We start from the raw sequence: 26,791 nt of genomic DNA, 5'->3' as shown, positions 1-26,791 counted from the left end.
GGAAGCTCTATGGCTGACGAATTTAGGTTCACTACCTTCTCTACCTTGTTCTTGGGCAAGCAACAAGCCTGCAGCTCGGAGCTCAGTACCAAACCCAAGAAGGTCTGCACCTTACCATTCGAACGGCTCTCTCCTTTGTGCTCACACTGATGGTGAGCTGTGGGCTGCCGAAGAGTGCCTTGATACATGTTCACCTGGTAAGATGACCAGGAGCCTTTAGCAGACACCTACTCTGCTGCTCACCCTTAAGAAGGGGTAGCAAGCGCCATCTTGTGGGGCCTCCCTTTCGCTCCAGACGATTGCCCTCCCCCTCGAAAGCTGGCCGCCACTCCATCCTGCCTGATATTCGGGTAGACATTGCATCTTTTTCCAACACATACCCCTTCTGACGTCACTTGGGCAGCATGCTCTGCACCCATGATGTCAGCGATACCCGTCAGATTTCGCCCCGGTCGCTCTACCACGCTGAAACCAGCAGGGAGTCGGCACGGGGCGAGCAGCAGGGGGAGGGCGGAATGGCAGACGAGCCAGAACAGCACTGACTGTGCCGACCAAACGTACACCAAGCCCCTGGGGTACCGATTGATGACGCAACCTGCTCTTCCAACACTGAGACAGGCCTGAGACAATCCTTTTCTTTTCACCCATTACAGGTTACTGCAGATTTCAGCACGGGAATCCCATCAAGGACAGGAACCCAACTGAAGCAGGGGAGAGGTACTGCCCTTTTATTTCAGTAGATTCCTGTCCTGACTGGGCGGATCCCTCTCAGGTGTGCTGTCAAGGGTGAAGGGAAAATTATCAGTAAGAAGTAATGACATGGGGGCGTGGCTATGGAGTGAGAAGGAGAGGACGCTGGACAGGAGAGCTCCTTACCATCCTGTGTAATCCTGCAAGTTAGGACCCTTTTTGGGGGTCATGCCAGAGTCATTCTATGAAGCTAATATAATAGTGCTTAAGAAAGAGGGGAAGGACCCTCTGGACTGCGGATCTTATCGCCCCATATCTTTAGTAAATGTGGATTACAAAATTTTTACAAAGATCTTGGCAACAAGGCTAAATTCAATTATTTTGGAACTTTTACATCCTGACCAGACTGGCTTTATGCCTGGGAAGAGCACTTGCATTAATATTAGACGGGTTCAATCGGTGGTTCAATATAGCTCCCTGATGCCGGACAATAGATGGGCATTGGCGTTGTTGGATGCGGCCAAGGCCTTTGACTCCCTTGAGTGGCCTTTCCTCCACGCATGCCAGCAGAAATGCGGTTTTGGAAATAGATTTTTTTAAATGGGTTAATACATTATATATGAAACCTAAAGCCCGTGTCATTGTAAATGGTTCCGCTTCTGAGTCCTTTTCTTTGCACAGGGGGACTCGTCAGGGGTGCCCCCTTTCCCCGGCCCTCTTTGCTCTTGTAATAGAGGCTTTGGCAATTCGCATGAGAACTTCTCCTAATATTATGGGTATAGAGATAGCAGATCGGGTAGACACCATATGCCTATATGCTGATATGATAATATTTATGGATAGAGCAGAGGAGACGTTGACGGGGGTGATTGCCACTATAAATGAATTCAGTAAATATTCCGGCCTGTATGTAAATTGGGAGAAGTCTGCTCTGATGCCTCTCTCATATACCCCGATACCGCGATTTGGGACTCTCTCCTTGTTGCCTATTGTACCACATTTTAAATATTTGGGTTTTCATATTTCTCAATCTAGCACACTTGATCTACAACTTAATATATATCCATTATTAGAGATGGTTAGTCAAATTTGCGATTTGGAGTAAACTCCAGTTTTCTGTAGCTGGACGCATTAATCTAATTAAAATGATACTACTCCATAAGATCAGCTATTTTCTCCAACATAGTGCTGTGGTGGTGCCTAGGTCTTTTTTCACTAACTTAAATTCCCAAACTACGTCTTTCATATGGGGGAAAACTAGGCCAAAACTTAAGCTATCCACTCTACAAAGGCCAAAAAAAGGGGGGGGGGGTGGCGCTACCGAATTTTTTTCTATACTATCTGGCGGGACAGGCAAGGGCTATAAATAAGTGGATGCCTGGTAATCATCTTCCTAATTCAGAGAGCCATTTGCTTCATGCCGCACGTGCTGATTGCCCGCTAGGGTTCTTGGAGATGGATAAAGTAAAGGTCCCATGTCTGCTACCCATGCTTCGTCTGGCAAGATTAGTGTGGCGACAGATTAAGAGGGTGGTTGGATTTAGTGATGTCATAGCTGAAATGCCCTTATGGAATAACAGTTATTTTCCGACACTGCTTGCCCACCCATCTGCTGAATTATGGCCTCAGTGCAATGTCTCTACGATAGGGGATATATGAATGCGGTACATTATTATCTTTTGAACAATTACAAGCTAAGTGCAATGTCCCAAGGTCACAATTCTTCCGATATTTGCAATTAAGATCAGCCTTTCAATCGCACATGAGACATGTCGGTATGAATAATGCCATTTCGTCTCTACCCTTGATAGGCATTCTTAAATCACAGGGTCCCGAGGGTCTCATCTCCTCTCTGTACACACACATGCTATCGGTGGGGACGGAATATGCTGTATGCTTAGTTAGGGGGAAATGGGAAAGGCTCATCCCTGATACGCAGGGAGAAGAGTGGGAGGAAATCCTGGAGTCACCAACTAAGGTATCTCCATCAATTAACAATAGAATGATACAACTTTATATCATAAACCAATCATATTGGACTCCGACTCTACTTTTTAAGATGTGCCGTTTCCAGTCTTCGGAGTGTCTGAGATGCCATGCATCCGATGCAGATTTTGTACACATGATTTGGCAATGTCCAATTATAGTACACTACTGGAAAGAGGTAACGTCATTACTAACCTCCCTGGCACAGATTCCTGTTCCCCTTGAGCCATTGGTTTGTCTGTTTGGGGTGTGGAATGATGAGACATGGGGACACTATATGGGGATTTTCTTACGGGAGACATTGTTCATGGCACGGAAGGTGTTGGCACTGCAGTGGATGGGGGGGATCGGATCCCTCCCTTAGGGCCTGGATAGAATTGGTGAACTCGATTATCCCATATGAGCGTACGCTTTACCAAAACAGAGGGTGCCCGGGTAAATTTGAGAAGATTTGGGAGAGGTGGAAATCCTCTCACCTCACGTTGTAGGACGGAGATATCGCATGATAAAGAGCTAAATATATAGACATAGGCTGCAAATAGTTGTTTTGTAGTAGTAGTAGTAGTAGTAGTAGTAGTAGTAGTAGTAGTAGTAGTAGTAGTAGTAGTAGTAGTAATGTTTTGGAAGTAGGCAGGATTTGAATAATAATACACAGACTAACGTAAGGCAATTGACAGTGTTTTATTCAATGCATAGTTGGTATATACACGCTGCTTGACATTGATGCTCTGTGATATGTTTATGTGTTACATGATATTTTCATTGCTGTCAGTTTACATGCTGTATACCCTGCCTTTGATTCATAGAATCGTAGGGTTGGAAGGGACTTCCTGGGCCATCTGGTCCAACCCCCTGCTCAAAGCAGGATTCGCTAAATCATCCCAGTCAGATGTCCGTCCAGCCTCTGTTTGAAGACTTCCATTGAAGGAGAACTCACCACTTCTCGTGGCAGCTTGTTCCACTCATTGATCACTCTAACTGTCAAAAAGTTTTTTCTAATATCTAATCTGTGTCTCCTCCCATTCAGTTTCATCCCATTGCTTCTAGTCTTTCCTTGTGCACCTCCAATCATCATCCTCAGGTGATTGACTTCTGTCAGTCAGACCAGCTCCATTACCAGCAGCAACCACCAGAGGGAGCCCACACTCAGAAGCCAGGTCAAAAGTGTTCAAAACAGTACCCCCCCCTTGAGGAGTGGTCACCGAACCCTCACCCAAGCCACCAGGCCGACCAGAATGGGCCCGGTGAAAGACGAGAAACCATCTCTCGGCATGAATGTTAGAAGCAAACACCCAAGAATTATCCTCCTGACCATAACCTTTCCACTTGACCAAGTAATGGAGTCTCCGTCTAGCCAGACAAGAATCCAATATCTTCTCTACCTCATACTCCAAATTACCCTTAACCAATACAGGGTCAGGGGCGCAGCCATGTGAACTACTAGCTCCACAAACCTTTTCAACAAAGATTTATGAAAGACGTTGTGAATCTTGAACGTTCCTGGAAGAGCCAGACGGAAAGAAACGGGATTAAGGATTTCCAAAATCTTATAAGGTCCAATGAACCTTGGCTTAAATTTTGGAGAAGCAACTTTCATAGGAATATTTTTTGAGGACAAGCAAACCATGTTACCCACTTTAAACCGAGAACCAATAGTCCTATGCCTGTTGGCAAACCGTTGGGCCTTCTCCTGAGAGTGAGACAACTTATCCACTACTTGATCCCAAATCTGCTGCATTCTCTCTACCACACAATCAACACCTGGACAGGCTGAAGCCTCCACCTGCCCTGAAGAAAACCGAGGATGAAACCCGAAGTAGCAGAAAAAAGGAGACAAAGTGGCAGAACTAGCCCTATTACTAAGAGCAAATTCAGCCAAGGGCAGAAAAGAGACCCAGTCATCTTGATCAGCAGACACAAAACATCTCAAATAGGTTTCCAAAGTCTGGTTTGTTCTCTCAGTCTGCCCATTGGTCTGAGGGTGAAACGCAGAGAAGGGCAACTGAATTCCCAGTTTATAACAAAAAGCTCTTCAAAATCTGGAAACAAACTTGACTCCTCTGTCAGACACAATGTTCTCCGGAATACCATGTAAACGAACCACCTGCTGTAAAAACAAGGGCACCAACTAAGAAGAGGGTGGCTACTTAGGCAGTGGCACAAGATGGACCATCTTGGAAAATCTATCACAGATCACCCAAATAACAGTCATTCTCTGAGAGGGAGGGAGGTCGGAAATAAAATCAACAGAAATATGGGTCCATTGCCTCCTGGGAACCGGCAGTGGCACTAACAATCCACTAAAACGAGAACAGGGTTTGGACCGAGAACATGACCCACAGAACTGCACAAAATTCCTGACATCACGAGATAAGGCAGGCCACCAAAAAGACCGACTCACAAAACCTCTGGTACCAAAAATACCAGGATGCCCAGCTAACGCGGAGCAACGAATTTCAAACATTACTCTTCTCCACTGGTCGGGGACATACAATTTCCCCATAGGTCATCAAAGGGTGGTGGAAAAATCCACTAGCAAAACGACAATAGATCCCAATATTAAAATTATGCATGTATATTGAACAGTTATGCAGGAAAAGACAACAGTGCAAGTTAGCATAAAACGGACAAACCTGCGTCACAAGTGGGAGAAAACACTAGGATCCCCAAGACCATGATAATTAATAGGCAAAGTGACAGGGTGAACTTGAAAACATGTACAAGTTCTGTTGTAATACAGCTGAAGTACCTAAAAGGTTAAATAAATTGCTGCCCTGCACAGATAGAATCAGCAAAACACCGCCAACTCAGGATCACTCTTGAACATAGCTCATCTAAAGGTCAGTGCCAATTATATACCATAGATCGTAACATAAATGCTCAAAAGATCAGGGTATTACCTCCAGTGGGTGGCGTACTAAGGGTCCCAGGGGTCTGCGCGTCTGCCCCGACGCGCGTTTCGGATGCTCGTCCTTCGTCAGGGGGGCGACGAATGTACATGTTTTCAAGTTCACCCTGTCACTTCGCCTATTATCATGGTCTTGGGGATCCTAGCGTTTTCTCCCATTGTGAAGCAGGTTTGTCCGTTTTATGCTAATTTGCACTGTTATTGTCTTTTACTGCATAACTGTTCAATAAAGATGCATAATTTTAATATTGGGATCTATTGTCGTTTTGCTAGTGGATTTTTCCACCACCCATTGATTGCTGATCTATAGCGATTGATCTTTGTCCTATACGAACTGTTGAGATACCCTGGCTGATTACATTATGCCAGGGCTATATCTCATTGCTCAAGAACACAACCTGTACATTCTGTTTGACTTCAACTTCCCCATAGTGCATTGCTCAGGTTTGTCCTCCTGAAATTCCTTCAGGGCAAGTCTCAAATCGGGTGAAATAGTGGAAAGAACCACACCCTCATTTAGAATGTTAGTAGGCTTAGTCACATCAAGAGAATTCACAAAGAAACTCCTAGAGAGGGAATCCGCCTTAATATTCTTAGAGCCAGGAAGAAAGGAGACCACAAAATTTAAACGTGTGAAAAACAAGGCCCGCCTAGCCTGTCTAGGATTCAATTGCTTGGATGATTCGAGATCAAGTTGTGGTCCTTACCGACCACAAGAACTATGTCTGGCCCCCTCCAACCAATGTCTCCATTCTTCAAACGCCCACTTCATAGCCAACAATTCTCGATTCCCCATATCATAATTACGTTCAGATGGGGAAAATTTTCGAGCAAAGAAGGGCCAAGGATTCATCTTAGAGGTTACCGGATCTCTTTGAGACAAAACAGCTCCTGCACCAATCTCAGAAGCATTTATCTCCACTTGAAATGGGAGAGATATCAGGTTGCCGTAGAATCGGAGCAGAAGTGAATCTCCGTTTAAGCTTCTGAAACACAGAGACTGCTTCTGGAGACCAATTCACCACATCAGCGCCCTTTTCGGTCAAATCCGCCAGTGGTTTAACAATACCAGAAAAATTAATTATGAATTTACGGTAGAAATTAGCAAAACCCAAAAATTTCTGGAGAGCCTTCAAGGAAGTGGGCTGAACCCAATCATAAATGGCCTGGACCTTGACCGGGTCCATTTCAATAGCGGACGGTGTTGTGAATTCGCTTTCTGGCCTACCTCTGGTTACTAGTGAAGGTAGTGGAGATGGTTGTATTGACAGAGGGGTCGCGAGTTCTCTTTCCGGGCTCCCTCTGGTGGTTACTGGAGGTAATGGAGCTGATCTAATTAACAGAGGCCTGCCACCTGATAATGAGGAGGATCACTGGAGATCTGGAGTTTCTGACTGGATTTAAGACAGCCGACTTCTTCCATCCCTGCTGGTGATTTTTCCTGCCTCCTGAGGTCTTAGTTTCCAGCTCAGTCCCTGCATGCTCAGCTAAGTGTTCTTTTGCTATTGTTCACATTTGATCTGGTTTTGCCCATTTCAGCTTTGTGTGGTCAGCCAGCTTCGGCTGGGGCTGTGCTGAATTTCCATCCTTATGTTATTGCTTGTGCCAGTTTGTTTTTGTCCCTTATTAGAGATTGGCCTCTTTTTGCTCTGCTTTCAGAATATACCAGAGTGCTGAAATAGTGGGCGAAGTCTAGTGACTTCAGTATTTTTCTATCAGATGTGTTGGCCTTTTTTTGCAGGGCTTTTTGCGTGATTGCAGACAGTCTTTCCTTTCCTGTCTAGTTAGAGTGGGCCCCATCGTTTGCTCAGTCTATTTTCCTACCTGTGTTTGTGCTTTCATCTTGTCTCACCGACAATATATGTTTGGGGGATATCTATTCCTTTGGGGTCTGCTATGGGGCAGTTTAGATTTCCTCTTTCTTGCTTTAGGCTTATTTAGTTCTCCGGCTGTGTCGAGGCGTCTAGGATCATCGTAGGTACGCTCCACGGCTACTGCTAGTTGTGTGGATAGGATCAGGGGTCTGCAATCCACTTAGTTACCAACCTCTCTGGTTTTCTGTGGCTTAGCTTGGTCTTGCTTTCCTCCTCGGTGACCCAATCATAACAGGACGGAAACAAAATGAATCCCAAAAACAATTTTTTGCACGCCAAAGAGACATTTCGATCCCTTAACATACTGAGCCTTTTCCTTCAAAATCCGGAATACAGTCTGAAAATGTTCCACATGAGAATCCCAATTGTTGGAAATAATCAAAATATCGTCCAAATAAAACGATCAAAAACTTGTCCACAAAATCCCAGAAAATATCGTTCACGAAAGATTGGAAGATGGAAGGGGCATTAGTGAGCCCAAAAAGCATCACTAAGCAATCAAAATGCCCCTCAGGAGTATTAAATGCCGTCTTCCATTTATCACCGTGCTTGATGCGAATAAGATTATACGCCCCCTAAGGTCAAGCTTAGTAAACCAACTAGCACCTTTCACTATGGAGAATATATTGGAAATCAGGGGTAACGGATACTGATATTTAACAGTGACTTTATTAAGGAGACGATAGTCAATACATGGCCTCAATGAGCCATCTTTATTGGCCACAAAGAAAAAGCCAGCACCTAAAGGTGAAGACGACAGTCTGATAGGACCTTTCTCCAATGACTCTTTAATATATGATCGCATAGCAGCATGTTCAGGTACAGATAAATTGAAGAGCCAACCCTTGGGAAATTTACAACCGGGCAGTAACTCGATAGCGCAAAGGAGGCAGACTTACTCTCACTAAACACATCAGAGAATTCAGCCAAATAGTCAGGGACATCATGAGTCTGGGGAGAGGTAGAGAAAATAGGAGTGTCACTAAGAACACTGACAACCCCAACTAACCACAGATTTCCAATCCAGAACAGGATTATGGGTTTGCAACCAAGGAAAACCCAGTACAATAATGTCATGTAAATTATGCAACACCAAAAATTTACAGGGCTACCCGCATTATCACCTGGGTCCAAAAATGGGGTATATTATCAGCCAAAGGGGTAGCATCAATACCCCTCAAAGTGATAGGAGTCCGCAGGGGTACCATGGCAAAACCACAACATCAAAATTCATCAGGTTCAGGGCTGCTCCTGAATCAACAAAAGCCTTAGCAGAAAATGAAAATAAGGAGCAGATCAAGGAAACCGACAAAAGGAATTAAGGCTGTACATTGCCCAAAACAAATGAGTGAGCAAAACGTTTCTCTCGCTTAGGGCAGACGGAAATAGTATGAGAGGCGTCCCGACAAAAGCACAACTTATTATGCCTTCTAAATTCTTGTCGTTGAGGTCTAGAAAAAACCCTATCACACTGCATAGGCTCAGAAGTTTGTTTGAAAGGCATCACCGCCTCTCGTATAGTCCTACGTTCACGTAAACGTCTGTCAATCTGAATGGTTAATGACAGTCGTTTAGACCAGAGGGGACAGGAAATCCCACCATAACATCTTTTACGGTCTCTGCCAGACCCTTCCGAAAAATAACCGCTAGGGCATAATCGTTCCATTTAGTTAGGACTGCCTACTTTCAGAATTTCTGACAATACAACTCTGCTGATTCCTGACCCTGGTTCAATGTCAATAAGGTTTTCTCAGCTTGATCAATAACATTCGGTTCATCATACAACAACCCCAGAGCCTGAAAAAACGCATCCACATTAGCCAGAAAAGGATCCCCAGGTGTCAGGGAAAAAGTCCAGTCCTGAGGGTCGCTGCACAACAAGAAGATGACAATTTTAACCTGCTGCACCGAGTTCCCCGAGGAATTAGGTTTCAAGGCAAAAAACAGTTTGCAATTATTATTAAAGTTCAAAAATGTAGACCAATCCCCAGAAAATAAATAAGGAATGGGGACTTTAGGTTCCACAGCAGACAGAGATGGGCAGAAATTCTCCGAACTTCAGCAGCAAGCTGCTCAACACGATCAGACAATTGCTTAGCATCCATTAAAGAAAAAAAATCCTCCTACGGCCCCCAGAGAAAAAGAGGAAAAAAATATTTTAAAAAAATTCTAACAATTTTTTTTTGTTTTTGTTTTTTTTACTATTCTTTACTTCTTTAGAGTACCCTAGAATCTACAGTCAGGCCGGTGATTCGGTTATGATTAGGTAACCGAGGATAGCAGGTGAATAGGCTAGGTAACCAGATAACCAGAGAGGTTGGTAGCTTAGCGGATTGCAGACCCCTAAACTGACGACACAACTAGAATCAGCCGTGGGACATGCCCTAGACGCCTCTGCACAGCCAAAGAATCAACTAAGCCTAAAGAGAGATATGGAAAAGCTAAACTGCCCCGGAGAAGAACCCCAAAGGAAAAGATAGCCCCCGAACATATATTGCCTGTGAGACAAGATGAGGCACAAAACACACGCAGAAAATAGAGTAACCAAATGATGGGGCCCAAACTGTCTAGATAGAACAGTCTGTCCTGATACAGGATACGGTCTGCAATCACGCAAAAAACCCTAAGAAAAATCCAACACGTCTGATATGCAAAAATACTGAGGCCACACGACCTCTCCCCCACTATATCAGAACTCTGGTGTGAACTGGGCGCAAAACAAAGATACTGATAACGGGATTAGAGATACAGAAAAGACAGACACAAGCTGTATGGCATATGAAACAGAGTCCAGCACAGGTCCCAACAGACAACCCGGCTGCACTCACACCAGCAGAGCAAAAATCAGAGAACAGCAAACATGAATCAAAATCCAAAAAAGATTCAAGCAGGCAAATAACTTTTCTGAAAGATGCACGACACAGCAGGAGGCAAGCAGACTTCCAAAATGCTCAGGAAGCGAAGCAAATCACCGGCAACAACTGAGGGAAGGTTGCTCACTTAAATCTCTCCAGTCTGACACCTGACCTCCAATCATCAACCTCAGGTGATTGACTTGTCAGCCAGACCAGCTCCATTACCAGCAGCAACCACCAGAGGGAGCCCACACTCAGAAGCCAGGTCAAAGGTGTTAACAACAGTGCACTATATGTCCTATTGGGAGCATCATTGTGGGAGAAACAGGACAGAAACACAGCAAGGATGAGGTCTCATCGCCAGACAAGTACAGATAAAAAAAAAAAAACAACAACAAGCACAAACAAAAAACAATCACCAGTGGACAAACATTTCTGTGTTTCAGGATACAATATAAACAATTTGAATGTTGTCATATTAAGGCTATGTGCCCATGTTGCAGAAATGCTGCGGAATTGTCCACAGCATTTCCACAAGTCAATGCCGCAGGTAAGTACCCTTGATGACATAGCGGTCACGTGACCGCTACATCTGGGGTGATTCTCGCAAAGCACGCCCGGGAACAGAACTTGCCGGCAGCGTCGCTGAGGACTCAAAGGACCATCAGAGGGTAAGTATATCCCTATTTTTAATTTTTATTTTATTTTTTACAGGAATATGGTACCCAGGGCATGGAGGAGAGTCTCCTCTCCTACAGACTCTGGGTACCATTCGCACACGAAGCGCTCACTTTACGCATGGTGGGCATAGCCACATGTGTAAAGTGAGCATTTCAATGCAATCATATGGTGGCGGAATCGCCGCGATTCTGCAGAATTATTGCACATGCTGCAGATTTTACCGCTATGCGATTCTGCAGCGGTAAAATCCACAGCATTAGCACAGAAACTGCGGAATCCCATAGGATTGCATGGGAATGCGTTTTATTAGTGTTTAAGCGTTCCCGCAACGGAAACGTTTAAAAGAAGCAAACTGGGCACACAGCCTAAAAGGCAATTTTAACATCACAAAAACATCACAGGGTTTGGGAATACAAGCTTAGGGTCTCATTCCATTCACATACTACTAAATCTGTCAGGAGGATTTATGATTCAATTCAGAATGTGAGGAATCTGCTCCAAAGACTTTGAGGGAACCAGCCCTCTGCTGTTACTTGGATATTGGGACCATAAAACTTTACCACTAATCTAATTAAGGATTCATTCTCTGAGCTCAGTTTGTTTGTTTAACTGTTCATTTATTATACCATGCCTCTTTTTTGTGCATATATTTGTGTTTCTTCAGAAACGGATATACCATGCCTAAAGGTACTGTCACACTTAGCGATGTACCAGCGATCCCGACCAGCGATATGACACGGTCAGGATCGCTGGTACATCGCTAAGTGGTCGCTAGTGAGCTGCCACATAGGCAGATCTCACCAGCGACATCGCTGGGGACGGGGATCGCTACTTACCTGTCACACCAGGCGATCCTGCGTCCTCCCGCCCGGCTCCACGCGTCGCTCGTCGTCACAGCAGGAAGCGCCACAGGAAGCTGACGACGAGAAACAGTCCTGAACGTTCTCGCTCGATCAGCGATAACCAGCGGGGGAGCGGGTCGTAGGTAAGTATCAGACACAGCGATATCGCTAGCAATATCGCTATAACGTCACTAGTTATAGCGATATTGCTAGCGATATCTCTTAGTGTGACATGCCCTTAAGGAAGACACCCAAGAAGTCCTGAAAGCTTGCATTGTAACATTCATTTTATTTTTGTTAGCCATTAAAAGGTATCACTACAAGACCATCTTGTTTTTCACACTGACAGCATTTCTTTTACAACTGGCTAACTGTACCAAACCCCATTTTTTCTTTTAATTACCGTACTGTAACAGCCTGCATTAACAAACATGCTGTCCTTGTAAAGTCCAGCTTGGCCCCTTTACTTCCTCAGCCCAATTGGACGACTATAGTGGAGAGTGCCATGCTATTTCTCTATTCCATGAAGTCAAGAACAGGGCTGCTTTCTTAGGTCTCCCCAGAACAACCTGTAAGCCTCCTAGATTAACAATACAAACATAGATGTAGTGCTGTGGTAAGGTCTCACATCTTTCAGCTTATACTCACCAACACAGTTGTCACATAAACTGCAATGTGAGGCACGCGGTGGGCGGAAGATTTTGCAGGTAAAACAATATTTCAGCTTCACAGTTTGTCCATTTATCACAACTTCTTTCGTTCTTGGAGGAGGTCGATAGCCACCTGAAGTTGACCCATTTGCAACATCTAAGAAAGAGGTAAAGAAAGCCTCACAGTGCGTGAAGAGAAAAGAGACATGCTCTGCTTACTTTTAAACGGTTATGTGCACATTTTGTCCTTTAGACGCCGACAAACCTACCGAGATTTGCAGAGGAAGAAGTTTCAGGAAATGCCTGTGTCTTTTGCCCTTTAGTGTCTTCTTTAGGTGATTGCTTGTGCTTTTAGTGTATTTTTTTTACTACCATTTTACATAAATTAGTAAGTGGCTTCCATGCAGAAAGCACCTGACAAATGGTCGTTTATCAACAATGGTGTGAGACAATATCAGATGTCAATATTTAGAAGCACAAGACCAAATCCAGGATTAATTACACCCCCACCAAGCAAAAGGTGGTGGCTTCAGCATCCAAAAACTATCAACTTGTTTTATTTTGGCATCACAAATGCAGAAACAGCAACAACGTTTCAGCCTTTTCTTCAGATATGGGCCTTTGTCAGTCTTGACAAGGAACTGGGTTTTAATCAGGGTGTCAAAATATTGCTGCCAACTCTATTTGCAATCTTTATATATAAATCTGAATGTTTGTGTGAGTATCACCAACCAATCACGAAGCAGCAGAGTGGGACGCGGTTGGAGAGAGGGGCTGAGGAAGGATACAGCAGGACAGTGCATGGAGAGCGGGCCTGTGAGGAAGACAGTCTTCAGGACAGGGGCCGAATAGTGCCGGCACCCTCCCAGCCCTGTCCCGGCTCAGTCGGCGCTCCCCATCGCCAACTGCGCTATACCCCCTCTCCCCTGCAGCTTCCCGGCCTAAATTTAGTTCCGGCTTCTACTGCGCCCTACTACAGCGCTAGGCCACGCCCCCCGCAGGCCGCCCAATTACACGCGCTGCAGTTCAGCTCTAGCTCCGCCCACTATGGCAGCCTGCGTTAGGCCACGCCCCCCACCCAATCACATGCAATGCAGCTTCGCCCACACGAACAATCTGCGCACCTCTCTCCTGGTCCCGGCGTCACCGCGTGTGGTGCATGGAGAGTGGGGCTGTGGAGGAAGGAAGACAGCGGGGCTGTAGAGCAGGGGTCTCAAACACACGGCCCTTGAGGCAGCCATCTGCAGCCAACGGTGCACCACGTCTCACTCTGAGACAGGGAGAAGGCACGCATTCAGGAGCACCGATGGCATTGGCTGTTCTGTGTGCACACACTGCACAGGACCTGTGATGAGGTCACAGGAGGGGGAGGAGTCAGGGGTCACATGATCAGAGGCCTCAGTGTGTGCAGGAGGACGCTGCTGTCTGTGCGCTGGTTGTCATGGTACTGGATGAAGGTAAGTTCATGCGTGGGGTCAGGAGGGGTGTACGAGGCGTACGGCGCGGAGCCCTACGTGTACGAGGCGTACGGCGCGGAGCCCTGCGTGTACGAGGCGTACGGCGCGGAGCCCTGCGTGTACGGGGCGTACGGCGCGGAGCCCTGCGTGTACGGGGCGTACGGCGCGGAGCCCTGCGTGTACGGGGCGTACGGCGCGGAGCCCTGCGTGTACGGGGCGTACGGCGCGGAGCCCTGCGTGTACGGGGCGTACGGCGCGGAGCCCTGCGTGTACGGGGCGACCGGAGCCCTGCGTGTACGGGGCGACCGGAGCCCTGCGTGTACGGGGCGACCGGAGCCCTGCGTGTACGGGGCGACCGGAGCCCAGCGTGCACGGGGCGAGCGGAGCCCTGCGTGCACAAGGCGACCGGAGCGGAGCCCTGCGTGCACGAGGCGACCGGAGCGGAGCCCTGCGTGCACGAGGCGACCGGAGCGGAGCCCTGCGTGCACGAGGCGTACGGAGCGGAGCCCTGCGTGCACGAGGCGTACGGAGCGGAGCCCTGCGTGCACGAGGCGTACGGAGCGGAGCCCTGCGTGCACGAGGCGTATGGAGCGGAGCGTGTACGGGGTGTATTAAGTTTGAAAGGAATGCTGCCCCCCCAGCTCAAATTTCTTTTTTTATGTGCGGCCCATTTAGGCTATGTGCACACGCTGCGGATTGGTCTGCGGATTTATCATCTGCGGAACCGCAGGTAAAACCGCAGGTAAAATGACCTGCAGTTTTACCTGCGAATTGGCCTGCGGTTTATCATCTCTACAATGGAGCAGATGGTAAACCGCAGCAGAATCCGCAGAAAAGAATTGACATGTCATTTCTTTCTGCGGATTCAAAACGCAGCTTTTCCGCAGTTAAAAATCTGCAGCATGTGCACAGCAGAATTTAAAACCCATAGGATAACATGCTACTGTACACTGTCTGCAGAACTGCTGCGGCCAAAACAGCAGCGGAACCGCAGCAAAAACCGCAGCGTGTGCACATAGCCTTACTCTGCCGAGTTTGAGACCCCTGCTGTAGAGGGAGAGAGCAGGAGAGCGGGGCAGTGGAAGAAGAGAGCGGGGCAGTGGAAGAAGAGAGCGGGGCATGGATGTAGAGCGCGGCTGCGGAGGGATAGAGCGGGAATGTTAAGGAAGACAGCGGTACCCACAGTTAGGTACTATGCCCGGGCAACGCCGGGCTCTTCAGATAGTGCCATAATAAAGCAAGTTGATAGTTATTGGATTCTGAAGCCACCTTCTTATACATGGATTTTGCTTGGGAAACATTCCCACCTTTTCCTTAATTGGTCATGTAATTTTACCAGCTTCATGTTTGTGGAATCCTTTGTGTGTGTGAGTGAGTATGAGTGTGTTTATACATACATATACAGTGAATACATTACACATACACAGCAAGCTGTTTTTACATTACAATACATGTGTTCACTCTTTTAGGCAGATTACAGAACTTAGGCTACTTTCACACTTGCGTTTTTTTCCGCTGCGTGCGCAGTGCAAACGCGCATAAAAAACGCATCATGCGTTTTTTATGCGTTTTCTTGTTTTTTGTGCATGGTTTTTACAAAAAAAGCATGCTTTTCTTGCGCTGCCGTGCGCATAACCATGCGCACATCAGCACACCCATAGACTGTGTTTTTGGGTGAATTTCGTGCGCATTGCGCATGCGTTTTGAGACAGGTCGGGAGCACAAAAAATGCAACAGGATGCATTTTGCGTGCCCGGGCGCACACTACAAAAAACGCATGCGCATACAAACGCATGACTATGCACACCCATGTTAAGTATAGGGGGAAAACATAAATGCGCAAAAACGCAGCACAAAAAACGCAAGTGCAGCCTTACTGAACAATACGTCACATATCCCTAGGTCTCCTTAGCATTAAGTTAAATGGACATTGAAAATTACATGGAAGCACGTAAATGTCATTTCAACGTTTAGGCTATGTGCCCACGTAGCGTTTTAAAACGCTCACTAAAAACTGGACTCCTTCCCAGAAATCGCGCGTTTTTACCGCGATTTTCGCGTGCGATATTCAAGCACTTTCCAAGCGATTTGAAGCATCGCTTGGAAAGTGATTGACACTCATTGACACTGGTCACACTCGTCAAACAGTGTTTGACAAGTGTGACCAGGTTTTTACTATTGAGGCCGCCTATGCGGCATCAATAGTAAAAGATAGAATGTTAAAATGCTAAAAAAAAATTAAAAAAATCGGGGTATATTTACCTTCCGGCGTCCCGCGCTGCCATCCCGGGCCTCAGCGTTCCCAGTAATGCCTTGCGAGACCTGTGATGACTTAGTCTCGCGTTGCTATAGCGATCTAGCGAGACCGCTAGAGTCACGCGAGACTACGTCATTACAGGGCCTGAACGCTAGGCCGGGAATGCAGCGCGGGACGTCGGAAGGTAAATATACCCCGATTTTTTATTTTTTATTCTTTTTTTTACAGGGGTATGGTACCCAGGGCCTGGAGGACAGTCTCCTCTCCTCCACACCGTGGGTACCAACCGCACATGAGACACTTAACTTCCCGCATGGTGGGCATAGCCACATGCGGGAAATAAGCGATTCTCATGCATTCCTATGAGTGCGGAATCGCAGCAATTCTTTGCGATTCTGCACAAAAGAATGAGCATGCTGCGATTTTTTCCGCGATGCGATTCCGCCGCGGAAAAAAGCGCAGCATTAGCACAGCATGTGCGGAATGCCATAGGAATGCATGGGGGGCGTTCTGTACACGATTTTTAAACGTTTTCACAGCGTTTTCGCGCCGAAAATCGCGGCAAAAACGCTTAAAAATCGCTACGTGGGCACACAGCCTTAAAGTACATTTTTATTGCGCTAATAATTGTCACTTTGAACTTTAATTTATATGTTGGAAATATAAAGTTTATAAATACAAGCTGTAAAACAATATAAATATTTTTTAAATCTTTATTTAAAATATAAAAAAAGCCAACTCTGTAGCCAACATTAATCTTCTATTACCTATTTGTCTTTCCAAGTCTGCGGCTTCATCTGGAGTGGCACGTGGAAGAACCCCTGGATCACTAAAACTTGTTCTAAGTAACGTTCCCATCACAAAGACGACAAGGATTCCGCCTATTACAGGAATTGCAGGAGTAATTTTCACAGCTAAATAAGGACAACTGCAGAGAAACAGACAGGTAAAATTATTTGCTCAAATTAGGTAAACACAATATAACTGAGCAGACATGTTCTGCCTTGACAGAGCTATATGCTTCTCTACCGCGCTTTATACCCCACGTTTTCTTTATGTTTAGCGTAATCATGTCAATAGTGTTCACTAAGATTCCAAAAGTTTCTCTGGTCACTTTGCTGAGCCAAAGTTATAGAAAAACTAACAAAAAGTGAACCCACTCCATGTAAGTTATACTACCATGTGAGCTAGTCACTAGTGATAACCATCACAAGTACAGTCAGTCTGTAAATTCCTGTAGAGGCCATAAAAACAGTAATTTTTTTCCTGGAATGGCATTTATTTTGTAGAATGAGGAAATACAGTACATACAATCACAAAAATGTGCACAATCAATTTAAAAAGAGTACACAAATCTTGTGACTCCATCTTCATATTCTCAAACATTACCTTTACTTATATTCTTAGGGTATGTGCACACGTTGCGGTTATTGATACGTTTCCGCAGCGTTTTTGGATGCACGGAATTGTATCAATTCCGCAGTGCAGAGTGCACACAATGTAAATCAACGGGAAATCCAAAACCGCTGTGCACATGCGGAGGGAAAAAACACGCAGATTCGCAGCGTATTATTTTCCGCAGCATGTCAATTCTTTGTGCGCATCTGCAGTGTTTCTGCACCCATTGACTTGCATTGAGTCGGGCATTTCCACAGCAAAACCGCAAGTGTATAAAAGATATGCGGTTTTGCTGCGGATGAAACGCTGCAGATCGGGAGGAGGGAAGTGTGTGGGCGGAGTGTGGGCAGTGACTGTGTGCGTGTATGGTGGGTTCGGGCTATGCCTGCTATAGTGACAGTGATTGACACATTAGCCAATGATGAGACAGTAGTATTCCCATCATCCAGCTAATGAGGTGAATGAAAAAAAAAAAAAAAAAACACCACACACACAGTTCATACTTAAGATATTCTGCTAATCCCTGAAGCCCTTGCTCACCTGAATAAAAATTTTAAACAATATACTCCCCGTGTCGGACATAATCCAGTTAATACGATTGTCCCACGACAATCTCCCGTGGAGAGCTGTCACATCAGCTAATCCTCCGGAGATAATCCTCCGCATTGTATCACTCCACCACCTACAGGTCCCCTGAGCTCACCTGTCACTTTGCGTCACTACAGCGTGAGAATTCTCTCACGCTGTAGCTCCATAAAGCGAGAGGCTTATCTCCAACAACACACTGCTGGAGGGTCATCTCCGGTCAGTGTGTCATCGGAGGCCTATAGAGCAGTCACATCTGCTGATTTGACTGCTCTATAGGGGAGATCGCCGTGGGACTATCGTTATTAGTGGGATTACTTCGGACAGGAAATATATTGTTGGTCTGTTTTTTTAATTTTTTTGCAGTTGATTGAGGGCTTCGAATGGATAGGCGTGTAAAAAATTATGAAAAAATGTGTTGTGTTTTATTTCATTAAAATACTTTGTGTTTTTTTAACCCTTTATTACTTAGATTAATAATGGATAGGTGTCTTATTGACGCCTCTCCATTAAGCAGGCTTAATGTCTCCTTAGGCCTGGATCACACTTCCGTTTTTTAAAATCCGTTTAAATCCGTCGTTTTCCGTTAAAAAACGGATCCGCCTTTTTTTGGAGGATCCTTTTTTTGTCCCATAGACTTCCATTAGCGGCTACCGCGGATCCGTCAAAAAAACGGATTCGTTTGCGGCAAAACGGAAACAGATCCGTTTTTTTACACTTTGACGGATGCATGCGGATGCCAAAAAACGGATGTGTTTAACAGGCCTTAGAAAAACCAGGTGACATTAACCCCTTATTACCCCATATGCCACAGCTACACGGCAGTGGGAAGAGAGGAGCTAAGTGCCAGAATTGGAGCATCTTATAGATGCGCCATTTCTGGGGCGGCTGCGGGCTGGTACTTGTAGCTGGGGGGGGCAATATTAAAAAAAGATGGGCTGAAAACCTCGGCTTATACACGAGTATATACGGTATCTTTTGATACATCTATGGACAGATATAGATATATCTATGTATATATCTATGGATATATGTATAGATATATTTATAGATGTATATAGACGTACATGTATACCTATATGTATAGATATATCTATGGATATATCTATAGATATGGATAGATCTCATTCCTTCTATCTATAGATAGATATGGGATAGATAGAAAGAAGGAATGAGATAGACAGCTAGATAGAGATAGACAGATCTATACATAGATCGATATATTTTATCTACTAGCTGAAGAGCCCGGCGTTGCCTGGGCTTAGTAACCAACTGTGGTTAGTTATAACAAATTATAATGATTATATTGCACATAAAAACATGATACTGTCTGCTGAGCCGTGTATCTATTCCTATCCTGTGTGATACTGACTGCTGAGCCGTGTATCTAATCCTATCCTGTGTGATACTGTCTGCTGAGCTGTGTATCTATTCCTATCCTGTGTGATACTTACTGCTGAGCATTGTATCTAATCCTATCCTGTGTGATACCGTCTGCTGAGCCATGTATCTAACCCTATCCTGTGTGAGGTTGGACAGAAGTGACAAATTTTTTTTTGCTAAACATCTTTAGCTTACAGAAACGCATACAAATCCGCATGAAAAAAAATACATGAAAAACCACATCAAAAATGCACCTAAGTTTTCTGCCAAAAGGTGCGGATTCTGTGCAGAAAATTCTGCAGGCTAATCTGCAACATGTGCACATACCCTAAATGATTCGTTAGGGTTTTCGAATGGGTGCATTAAACAATGCAACATTCTGGCTGATCAGCTCTTAAGGGCCTGTCACACTAAGCGATATCGCTAGCAATATCGCTATAACTTGTGACGTTACAGCGATATTGCTAGCGATATCGCTGTGTGTGATACTTACCTACGACCCGCTCCCCCACTGGTTATCGCTGATCGCGCGAGAACATCCTGGACCGTTTCTCGTCGTCAGCTTCCTGCTTGGCTTCCTGTGGCGAGACGAGCGACGAGCCGGGCGGGAGGACATCAGGATCGCCTAGTGTGACAGGTAAGTAGCGACCCCCGACCCCAGCGATGTCGCTGGTGAGATCTGCCTGTGTGGCAGCTCACTAGCAACCACTTAGCGATGCACCAGCGATCCTGACCACGTCATATCGCTGGTCGGGAACGCTGGTGCATCGCTAAGTGTCACAGTACCTTTAGTGTTGTTGGCAGTCGGATCTGCTCAGTGACAGAGCTACACTGTACATCTGTTGATGGAATAGTGGCTGTGGTTGAGTACTGCACATTCACCCCCTATTTGAATATGTGGCTGATAAGTAAAATCCAACTGTTCCCAACTGAGAAGTTCCAGTCGCCAATGCCAAGTAAAGCAGAGTGTCAAACTCCTGCCGATCAGACAATTGATTACCATTAATGGCATATCCTTAGGATAGGTTAAGTTGGACAACCACTTAACGACGCCAATAAGCCTTTTTAACGGCAGTCATTAAGGGTATTTATTTCTCAGTGCCACTTTTTAATGTGTATTCAACAGCTGACACACAGTATCGACCCAGACTGGTTTTGCGACCTGAGTATAGCAGTTATACGAGACCAGTGATCAAAGTAAAAAATCATACATGTCCTGCAGTGAAAGTGTCAAAAAGTAAAAAATATTTAAAACTGTAAAAAAAAAACCCTACAAAAATGCTCACATAAATCACAAGTTCATTTTGCCACTCAAAATGCAACGTTTCTGATAAAACAAACAAAAAAGTACACATAATTGGTATCGCCACGTTTCTAAAGACCTGCTCTATAAAACTGGCAAGTTATTTATTCAGTTTAGCGAATGCCGTAAAAGAAAAACATGCCAAACATGTCACTTTTTCATTATAGTGACTTATCAGACGTAAAAAAAACTCTGCTTTTTATTTACTTTGGTAAGACTTTTGGGCCACATTTTTTTTATATGATATAAATTAAAATGCCAAACCGTCCCACAAAAAACAAGCACCAATATGGCTCATTCAGAAAAAAAAAAAAAAAAAAAAAAAAAAATTACAGCTCTCAGAATAGGACGATGCAAAAACAAATTAATTTTGCTACAATATTGTTTTTAGTGTGTAAAAATATCAAATCATTACAAAAAACTATATAAATCCAGGAAAGATGTATATCTTTGTATAGTGTTAGCCATTAAAAGGTATCAACCACTGAGGACTCTCAATTCTAAATATTCTTCTATCTACTGGCTAAATGAAAAGATGGTAACCCATTGAAAGCTTTCAAGACTACTCAGGTCTCTTCATCAGGCTGGACTAATGATAAATAGATTTTTTATTAGTCTAGCCTGATGAAGAGACCTGCGTAGTCTCGAAAGCTAGCAATTTGTTACCATCTTTTCAGTTAGCCATTAAAAGGTATCAACCACTGAGGACTCTCAATTCTAAATATTCTTCTATCTACTGGATAACATGGTACAAAGATATATCTTTCCTCGATTTATATCGTTTTTTAATGACTGATATTTTTACACACTAAAAACAATATTGCAGCAAAATGAATTTGTTTTTGCATTAAAATGCATTAACACTGCAATCGTACCAGCCCAGTGAACAAATCGGTATGGTGAACTGCACTAAAAAAAAAAAATAAAAAATAATTACAAATGAATTGCTGTGTTTTGTTCAGTTATTGTTTTTATTTTGTGTCTAAGGCTACGTTCCCACGGTCAGTAATCGACAGCATTTTGGACACATCACATGTCCGTTGCGTCCTAAGCGCTGCCGGCTTTTGAACATGTGGATCCACGTGTTCATTGAACCGTCCAGAATCACTGCGTCCAATACATTGTAGGGGTAAAATTTATTTTGTGGAGACTCACGTCTCCACAAGATGAGTAGATATGCTGCGGTCAGGAAAGACGTGCCGCATCTAAAAAAAAAAATAAAAAAATAAAAAAATAAAAAATAACACATTTACCACTGGCTAAACATTTCTGTGATCTAGGACACAATATAAACAATATGAAAGTTGTCATTTTAAAAGGCAATTTTAAATCACAGAAACCCCGGAGAGTACAAATTCATTACAATCTTTGATTCTATTCACACAGGACTCAATTTGTCAGAAGGTTTTATAGCCCACTACCATATCTAAGCTATTTCCTCCAAACAGCCCTTTGATCTCACAGAACTTTCACACCACTGACGTAATCTTACCTAATTAAGGATTCTCTCTTCAAGCTCAGTATTTGTTTATTGAAATGTCCATGTATCACACCAGCATGTGCTTTAAACTGTAAATAAATAAGGTTTCTTGAAATATTTTGTTATATCAGCCTGATGAAGAGACGTAAGCAGTCCCGAAAGTTTGCTTTGTAACATCATTTACTATTATTTGTTAGCCATTAAAAGGTATCACACCCACAAGATTCCTATTTTGTTTCTCTCACTGAGAGCACTTTATATTTTTTTTCTACTGGCTAACACAGCACCAAACCACTTTTTTGTATAACTTACTTAAGGGCATATCAATTAAAAGGTTGAAAATGGCAAAAATTTGCCATTTTTATTGCCAAATTTCAAATGTCTTCACAAAAACTCAAGTCACAGCGAAGAAATTTTACCACTATCATGAAGTACAATAAGTCATGAAAGAAATAATCCCAGAATCAGTGGCATCTGTTGAAAAGTTCCAGAGTTTAACCACAAAGTGACACTGGTTAGAAATCAAATATTTGGTCTGATCAATAAGGTCAAAATTGGCTCGGTCACTAAGGGGTCGAAAGAAAGAAAAAATGCCATCTGCTAACAGCTTTGAAAGCATCCTTTCAGTAGATATGACAACAGCTGCTCAGAAGATTTAACCCCTTAGTGACAGCCAATTTGGTACTTAAAAACTGGCTTGGTCATTACATTTCTGATCAGTGTCACTTTATGAAGTTATAGCTCTAAAACGCTTCAAGGTATCCCACTAATTCTGAGACTGTTTTTTTGTGACACTGAACTTCATTAAACTTCATGTTAGTGGCAAAATTTCTTCGCTATAACTTGCATTCATGAATAAAGGGAAATTTGCTTAATTTTTGTACCCTTAAAATCAGAGCGTGGTGTCACACAAAACAGTTAATAAACATTTCCCACGTCTACTTTAGCACAATTTTAGAAACTTTTTTTTATTACTTTTTTATATTATTTTTACCTAACTAAGGGGGTGATAAAGGGGGGGGGTTTGATTTACTATATTTTTATTACTGTGCTAAACTATCACAGTGATCAAAATGAACCAATAGGAAAAATATCCAATTGCTGACGGCCGGCAGATCTCAGAGGGGGCACTGCTCATACGCCTGCCATTTTCTTCCAGGAAGAAGACGCCGGCAGCAGGGGGACATCACAGGGGGATGCAGGGACACTGGAGGTACAGGGGGCTCAGATAACGGCGACCACAAAAAAAAAAAAGTCAGAGTTCCCATTTAATTTCTCTCTCTCCTATGATGTGATCGCACATCAGAGGAGAGAAAAATTAAATGGGAACTTTAACTTTTTTGTGGTTGCCGTTATTCGTTAATAACGGCAATCGCAACACTTAGTCTGTAAAAACCGACCCAAATTGTGTTCTCTGGGGTCTCAGCTACTCCTGGAAGCAGAGACCCTGGAAAAATTCCAATGCTGGGGGGGCGCTATAACCTTATTTCTCAGCGCCATTAAAAAGCGGTGCTGAGCAATAAGTATCGTTTTACACAGTTCAATATATGACAAGAGTAAATACAATAGCTTACTAGAAAAAACCCTATTTAGGCTATGTGGCCACGTAGCGATTCTGAAGCAGAGTAAAGCTGAGCAGAATCGCACACCCTGCTCCCGCGTGCGATTCCGCAAAATTAATGAACACGCTGCGTTTTTAATCGCTAAGCGTTTCCGCAGCGGTTAAAAACGCACCATTGGCACAACATGTGCGTTTTTCATTGGATGCTTTTCTTAAGCGTTTCTGCAGCAGAATCGCTTGTCTAAAAGCGCTGCAGAAACGCTTAAAAAAACGCTACGTGGGCACACAGCCTTAAAATGTAACTTTTATTAAGTGTAATAAGACAAAACAATAGTTTTGATACCCCCATCAAGACTATTGTTTTGTTTTATTATTACACCTAATAAAACTTTTTTAAATTGTTTTTTTCTAGTAAGCTGAGGAATAAGTACCCTTGAAAGCCTTATCGGCGGTCGTTAAAGGGTTAACCTATGAAGATATTGCATTACAAACCAGACGTTTGCAGCTAGAATAGTCTATTACCACATTAACAAAGTATAGACTATATATATATATATATATATATATATATATATATATATATATATATATTTATTAATGTATATATCTAATCTCTTTATATTGTATAGAAAGACAGAAGACTAGCAGTTAATTCATTTGTCGGCTTCTGTAAAATCAATGCAGTAGCCGACAGGAGACAGTAATTACATACAGTAAAAAAAACTCATGCAGAATAGTTAGATTTTTATATGTCAGTGTCTAATACTGTTAGTAGCATGTGTAAAATTTTAGACCTGTATTTACTTACTAAAAGAATGTATTCATGGAAAAAACTGGAGTGGGCTCCCGCGCAACTTTCTGTGCCAGAGAGGGAAAGCCAGCGACTGAGGGCTGATATTAATAGCCCTGAAAGGGACCATGGTTATTGCCCCTCAAAAAAAATTAAAAAAAATTAAACCATCTGCCCCCAGCCAGAAGGCACATCTGTAAAAATTCAAAGGTGACATTAAGCCTGGCTTAGTAATCGAGGTGTGTCAATAAGACACCTATCCATTACTAATCCTAAAGTTTGTAAAGTTTGCAAAGGGTAAATAACACACACACATGCAGAATAAAGTACTTCAAAGAAATAACACAGTTTTGCCATCTTTATTCCTATGCTAATCCAAACGATGCCCTCATTCTCCTGTAATAAATAAAAAGTCAAAAAACTACAATATACCATACCTGTCAGGCGAACTCTCCCACGGCGTAATCCATATCTGGGGGTTAAATAGTTTACAACCAGGAACGAGCTAATGCTACTGCCCGGCTGTAAACCACTGGGGACTGAATGAGAAACTGTCGGTGTCAACATCAGTGATGTCAGCACAGCTTCTCAGCATGACCCGAGGTGAACTCTTGAGCCTGGGTAAGTGACAGTTCATTTTCATGTTATTACACGAGATCAAGGGCATCATTTGAATTAGCAGAAGAATAAAGATGACAAAACTGTGTATTCTTTCATTTCACTAAAATACTTTAGTCTGCATGTGTGTTTATTTACCCTTTACAAACTTTAGGATTAGTAATGGATAGGTGTCTTATTGACCAAGCCAGACTTAATGTCACCTTACAATACAAAAGGTGACATTAACCCCTTATTACCCCACATGCAATCCACTACAGGGCAGAGGGAAGAGAGATGCGCCTTTTCTGGGGTGGATGGGGGGAGATGTTTTTAGCCACGGTGGGCTCAATAATCATGGTCCCTCTCTAGGCCATTTATATCTGCCCTCAGTCACTGGGTTTCCCTCTCTGGTGCAAAAAAAAAAAAAAAAATGCACGGGAGCCCACGCCAGTTTTTTCCGTGAATACATTTTTTTTAGTAAATACACAGGTCCCAAATTCAATTTTACACACACATACTACTAGCAGTATTAGACACTGACATTTATAAATTTAGCTGTTCTGCATGGGTTTACTGTATGTAAGCCATGTCTCCTATCCTGTCGGGTTCTGCAATGATTTTACAGAACACAAATGAAATAACAGCTATTCTGCTATCTATAGCTCTATGAAATATAACCCCCAGACCATTACTGACCCACTGCCAAACCGGTCATGCTGAAGGATGTTGCAGGCAGATCGCTCTTCACATGTGCTCAGCGTGAACCTGCTTTCATATTTTTAGAGCACAGGGCACCAGTGGCGAATTTGCTAAACCCGGTGTTCTGTGGCAAATGCCAAGTGTCCCGCACGGTGTTGGGCTGTGAGCACAACCCCCATCTGTGGAAGTCGGTTTTAACAGTTTGTGCAAGCACATGCACATTTGTGGCCTGTTGGAGGTCATTTTGTAGGGCTCTGGCACTGGTCTTCCTGTTCCTCCTTGCACAAAGGCAGAGTTAGCGGTCCTGCTGCTGGGTTGTTGCCCTCCTACAGCCCCCTCCACGTCTCGTGGTGTACTGGCCTGTCTCCTGGTAGCGCCTCCAGCCTCTGGACACTACGCTGACAGAGACAGCAAACGTTCTGGCCACAGCTCGCATTGATGTGCCATCCTGGATCCGCTGCACTACCTGAGCCACTTGTGTGTTGTAGAGTCCGTCGCATGCTACCACAATAGTGAAAGCACAACCAATATTCAAAAGTGACCAAAACATCAGCCAGAAAGCATTGGTACTGAGATGCAGTCTGTGGTCCCCACCTGCAGAACCACTTCTTTATTGGAGGGTGTCTTGATAATTGTCAATAATTTCCATCTGTTGTCTATTCCATTTGCACAACAGCATGTGAAACTGATTGTCAATCATTGTTGCTTCCTAAGTGGACAGTTTGATTTCACAGAAGTTTGATATACTTCGAGTTAGATTCTGTTGTTTAAGTGTTCCCTTTATATTTTTGA

General features: G+C 43.9%; 1 protein-coding gene across 2 annotated transcripts in view; it reads right to left on the bottom strand.

Annotated features, from left to right (window-relative positions):
* ZDHHC14 (zDHHC palmitoyltransferase 14) overlaps positions 1-22,493 on the bottom strand; it is a 470,395-nt gene extending 447,902 nt beyond the window's left edge. The window contains exons 1-3 of one of the 2 annotated variants that reach the window (XM_073585700.1): positions 22,362-22,493; positions 16,968-17,128; positions 12,485-12,643 (exon numbers count right to left, since the gene is read on the bottom strand). In XM_073585700.1, the coding sequence (XP_073441801.1) occupies positions 12,485-12,643; positions 16,968-17,058 (250 nt within the window). In that variant the 5' untranslated portion in view covers positions 17,059-17,128; positions 22,362-22,493. The remainder of the gene's footprint in view (positions 1-12,484; positions 12,644-16,967; positions 17,129-22,361) is intronic. The other variant, XM_073585693.1, reaches the window with a different exon arrangement.
* Between the last annotated feature and the right edge of the window lie 4,298 nt (positions 22,494-26,791).

Source organism: Dendrobates tinctorius, unplaced genomic scaffold (assembly GCF_039654945.1).
Source record: "Dendrobates tinctorius isolate UK_male_01 unplaced genomic scaffold, ASM3965494v1 ptg000087l, whole genome shotgun sequence".
Taxonomy (NCBI): Eukaryota; Metazoa; Chordata; class Amphibia; order Anura; family Dendrobatidae; genus Dendrobates; species Dendrobates tinctorius.
Note: the sequence above shows the minus strand (reverse complement) of the source record. Positions and strands in the feature narration are given on the sequence as shown.